General features: G+C 42.5%; 1 protein-coding gene across 2 annotated transcripts; it reads right to left on the bottom strand.

The window, feature by feature from the left end:
* Positions 1-342: 342 nt before the first annotated feature.
* On the bottom strand, positions 343-1,844 carry LOC106804419. 2 transcript variants are annotated; one of them, XR_002678376.1, is made up of 4 exons: positions 1,713-1,844; positions 1,360-1,619; positions 853-935; positions 343-760 (listed from the first exon to the last, which is right to left on the bottom strand). XR_002678376.1 is itself a non-coding variant. In XM_022827920.1 (3 exons), the coding sequence occupies exons 1-3, from the start codon at positions 1,776-1,778 to the stop codon at positions 932-934; spliced, it is 330 nt and encodes a 109-aa protein (XP_022683655.1). In that variant the 5' UTR covers positions 1,779-1,844; the 3' UTR covers positions 343-931. The 2 variants fall into 2 exon arrangements, 1 of the variants encoding a protein (XP_022683655.1); XM_022827920.1 differs by having other exon boundaries at positions 343-935.
* Positions 1,845-5,027: the final 3,183 nt, after the last annotated feature.

Genomic DNA, 5,027 nt, shown 5'->3' with positions numbered 1-5,027 from the left:
CAAAAGTAGAATCAATTATTCAGAGCCTCCTAGGAGGGCGAACTAGCTCTACTGCTGTTATCATCATCAATAAACACCAGTTACCTAGTGTTATCAATTTCACACATGATCAAATATATTTATAAAATACTAAAGGAAAAAGCTAAACCTCACTTGAGTGTTTAGAGAGCTCCAACACCTAAATTTGATTTCTAAGATTTGTGCTTTAGGACGATGAGTATATGGGGTAAGGAAAAGCATTTTATAGCCTACTATATCACCTGAATTTTTGTTTATACCTTAGTTACACTTGATTCTTTTGTTAGCACAAAGTTATATCTAATCAGAGCCATAGATCTCAAAGTTTGATGGCAGCAATGCCATTATGACAAGTGTTGGAACTGGAAGCCTCCAAAACATTCATGCGTTGTATAGAGTATAGACGATCCAAATTAAAAATATCCAAAAACTTATTCATCTTTTGCTCACTTTGTTGCATTTTGATGTCCTTGTATTTGGACTCTCTCTGGCATCCGTCGGGCTCAAAGACTTTGACAGTAAACACCATATTGCCCTCGTACCTCAACAGCAATGCATTAGATTCAGTGATATCATGAAGCACAAGAAACTGTGACCAGCCACCTCCAAAGAACACCTCTGACTGACTCATCTGAAGCTCAACGTGAGAAACTTTGCCAAGGGGGCCGGAAACAATGGCCATATGGTTATCCAACAAGTGCTCTTTGGGGATGTACCATTGCACAAATTTGGCAGGTATTAGCTGCAGGAACACATTAAAAGAGGAAAGTCAGGCCATTCCAATAATAGAAAACAAAGCGAGAAAAAGCAAATTAGTAGCCACAGTCTGCAAACCATCTTTCCCATGAAATCTTTTGGAAACACTCTGAGGAACTGCGGCTTATGGGCAGTGTCCCAGCTGCTAGTGGTTGCTTCAGCTGAACAAGATGAGTTACAAACAATCACTTCGAACTGAATACAAACTCATTTGAGTAATTTTACAAATCGGTAGCAACCTAGCAGTGAATTACTGTAAAGTTAGCCAATATCCCCTATAAAGCTCCTTGAACCCTAATTAGTTTAAAGCTTCTTTTCAAGAACCATATGTATACTTTAACAAGTGGAATGCTGGAAAAATTAGCTTTTCAGTGTCCAAGAAGATCACTAACATTACTGATCTTTCTATTCTAGTAATTCTTTTGGTAGAAAACGAACCTACTGCAGGAAGAAGAGGGCTTTTGCATTTATACAAGGAAAGAAGGGGAATTTATCAGCTCAAGTACTCCGAAATTATGGGGAATTTAGTTGATACTACTTCGACAACATGAGACCGTACGGGCCGGGAATCAATCTTTCCTTTACCTGCGCCTGCAGGTGGTTGAGCGACAAGCTCGAGCTCCCTGAGGCAGCAGTCCTCGTCGCAGGCCTTGAGGGTGAGGACGCCGCAGCCGCGGTGGCGGAGGACCTAGAGCCACCCGGGTTCGACTCCGCACGCGGCGGCGAACTCGCGCCACCCGCCGCCCAGGAACGCGCCCTCGCCGTCCCACTCGACCCCGAGGGGCCAGGGCCTGGCCCTGCCTCCGGTCGGCGCCGATCTCCGCGGCGAGCTCCTCGGGGATGCGCTGCAAATAAAAGCAGGTTGCAAGATCGGTCAGTCCCACCACGGCCGGGCCGGAGCCACGAGCTGCGGCGGACGAGCGAGCGAGCGCACGCACCAGGGTGTTGTGGGTGAAGCGCAGCAGCACCCGTGGGTGCTGGGCCGCGGCGGCCGGCGACGTCATTGGGAGGTCGGCGGGGAATCCGGGCTCCGGCGGCTACAGTAGGTGGGGAAAGCAACTGCTGGTTTGGTGGGCCATGTCTACATTCTACCGTCTACTCCATTTACCTTTTTGACTGGCAGAACCTGGTAAAAGTAAAACTCTCGAAAAAAAAATGGTAAACTCTGCCCAAAAGATGTGACGTGATCGGGGTACAATTTAGGTCCCGTTTTCTTCCACTGACTTATTTTTAGCACCCGTCATATCGAATGTTTAGATACTAATTAGGAGTATTAAACGTAGACTATTTACAAAACCCATTACATAAGTCGAGGCTAAACGGCGAGACGAATCTATTAAGCCTAATTAGTCCATGATGGACTGCCGGTGTTAAGCCTAATTAGTCCATGAATTTGACAATGTGTTGCTACAGTAAACATTTGCTAATGATGAATTAATTAGGCTTAATTAGGCTTAATAGATTCGTCTCGCCGTTTAGCCTCCACTTATATAATGAGTTTTGTAAATAGTCTACGTTTAATACTCCTAATTAGTATCTAAACATTCGATGTGACACGTGCTAAAAATAAGTCACCGGAAGAAAACGCCCCCTTAATGTTCACGAAATTCACATAATTTTTTTTCTTTGAAACTGACTAAGAGTATTTAGATTAGTCGGACCAAATAGCTTGGGCACATGTCAGTAGTCTTTAATTGTTGGATTCTCCACGATGTTAAAAGTCGGGTGGGCCGACCATGGTTGAGAGAGAGAGGTGCAGGGAAGAAGAAAGAGAAATTTATTTTTTATTCTATATGGGTAACCCATAGCACTAGGGGTAGCTGTAAATATTTCTTTACTATGGATTGGTTGTACAATGCTTATGGGTGGGCTGTGTGTATCCTTTATTCCTTATGGACTACTTTGCTACAACATTGTGGTTGTCCTAACTGCAATTTTTGATTGATCATATGTTTCAGTTTTGATGGATCGTTAAGCTTCATATTACTTTATGATTCGCGTCGGTGCTGAAGAGTAGCACCCCCCTTGCGTGCTTGGCTGTGGTGGCTGGCGACATCTTTGGGGGGCTCCGTCGTGTGACATCGAATACTGCTTGGTCATGTTTATAGTCTACTGTATTCTAGTCGAATAGTCAAATTGTCGAACACGGTAAACTTTGCCAAAGGTTTGGCATGTGAGTGCAGTCTCTCCGAGTATTTGTAATTTTTGTTCAATTTATTTCAATTTTGCTCATATTTCTTCCTAACTGATCAAATTTTAACTTTAGACATAAAAATACTCTTTTTAGAAAAAATTATCTCAATCGAGAATGTAAAATATGGGCAGTCACTTAAGAAGCACGTCCGGTTAATGAGCACCCCTAACCTCTTTTGTCGGGCGGTCACCCCAATTGCATGTAAAAACTTAGATCTTTATGTAATGCTCGAGAGTTTCTTGGTGCAACCACTTTTATGGAAGGAGTTATTACCAACGGACTATTACTGCTAGTTTTTTATGAACCGGTGGTGATTTCTTTTCACGGCCCGTTTAGAATCAACGGCCCGTTTAGAATCAGTAGGGAGCAGCGGTTGTTAAAACCGGCGGTGATGATCCTTTTCACCACCGGTTAGTAGCTAAAACCGATGGTGATTCTATCACCATTCACCGCCGCATCTTAACACCAGCTATCAGTGAAACGTATCACGGACCCAAAAAAGGCACCTCAACCCAGTTAAATCGCGTGTCTCGGTTGCGCCCCTCCTCCCTCCCACTGCCAGCCTTCCATTCCTTCTCTCTCCCTCCCTCACGCCCTCTCACCCTCGGCCACTATTCCATTTTTTTAGAATAAAAAAGGTTTTAGAGGTCCTAAACCAATTTGGGTCAAGACCTAGCAAACCAGCCCACTCCCTTAGCCCAAGTCGAAATCCTTTTCCTCAAGACCTAGAGGGACCGAGCCCCTTCCCCAGCGCCACCTCCTCTCCCTCCTGTTTGAACTCCTCCCCCAAGAACGTGTCTCTCCATCTCCACAGCATCCTCCCCCTCTCTAGAACCTCCTCCATAGCAGCAATAACCAAGGGAAAAGGAGAAAAATGGATTGAGGAGGAGGAGAGGACCAAGATGTGGTGCATCTTCGGAGTAGATTTGCTTTTCCCCATCTCAATCTTGTTGCCCTAGGTTTGGGGGACGACCAAGGTGAGGTGAATCCACTTTAGCTCTTCTATTGATGTTTTTAGATGGTTCTTGGTCACGGGGATTAGTGGATCTGTGGGGGAAAACATGGTTTGAAGGTCGATCTAAGGTGTGCTGTCCTGTAGCTCAGGCAGTGCTGCTGTCCTTGTAGTTTTTGCAACCTAAATGATTTTTCCCTCAAAAATGGATTATACAAAAGTTGTAGAGGTTTGTGAGATCTAACTGCTGTTAAAGTTTCACATTTTTTGGTGGAGTATACCTTCAGTTATTGAATATTCTTTGGACACTGTTTCTGAATGTCTAGATTTTAACAGCAGATGTTTGCCAAGTGTTGTGATGGGACACTCGGCAAACATGAAGGTTTGCCGAGTGTTTTTTGACACACTCAGCAAAACAAAAAAAAATTCCCTCCTCCACCCTCCAAATTTTTTATACTCCACATGTACGACATTTGGCACTGCATGGTAGAAGGTGGACTATTTATTGACATGTTTGCTATATTTAATCAATTAATTTCATTTAGAGTAATTTGTTGATTTAAGTCAAAATTCAACTGCAGGTGATTGGAATAATGGAATAATATGAGTGGAAAAATCATATTCATGTTAGTGAGTCCAAATTGAGGTCTCACCCGGAAAATGAAAAGAAATTTTGAACATTTTGTTAAGGAAACACGAATACGAACATGTGGCCAAATGATTTTTTAATTCTCAAAAATACAAACGAAGTTTGAAAATCACGAGATTTTCCAAGATGTTATGATTTCATATGCAGAGGCTGTGGTAAAAAATTGAGAAGGTTTCACACAAATTTTGACACATGATGCTTAGAATTCGAAGCATCTTCGGAGAGGATTCGTAGAAGTTGGAAGGATCCGGTAAGATTTTGAGTCGAACCATCACTTGAATTTGTCATTGAGTTCAAATTTATTTTTATAGGCCATAGAGAACATAGATTGGTTCATGTCAAATTTTGGGAATTTTTCGGATCCGTTTGATAATTTTTATTTATTAATTGCAAGTATATAAATTTAATAGATATAAATTCCAATATGAGCCTATAAATCCCATGAAATAATGGAATAA

This window comes from Setaria italica, chromosome VII, assembly GCF_000263155.2.
Source record: "Setaria italica strain Yugu1 chromosome VII, Setaria_italica_v2.0, whole genome shotgun sequence".
Lineage (NCBI taxonomy): Eukaryota > Viridiplantae > Streptophyta > Magnoliopsida > Poales > Poaceae > Setaria > Setaria italica.
The sequence above is the reverse complement of the archived record's forward strand: the minus strand, read 5'-3'. Positions and strand labels throughout refer to the sequence as shown.

What these genes read in the sequence shown, in the direction of transcription:
- LOC106804419 (XM_022827920.1), bottom strand. Translation starts at nt 1,778, where the DNA reads ATGACGTCGCCGGCCGCCGCGGCCCAGCACCCACGGGTGCTGCTGCGC. An exon ending in GCTTCACCCACAACACCCTG is followed by an intron (nt 1,620 to 1,712) that starts GTGCGTGCGCTC and finishes TTTTATTTGCAG; the next exon opens with CGCATCCCCGAGGAGCTCGC.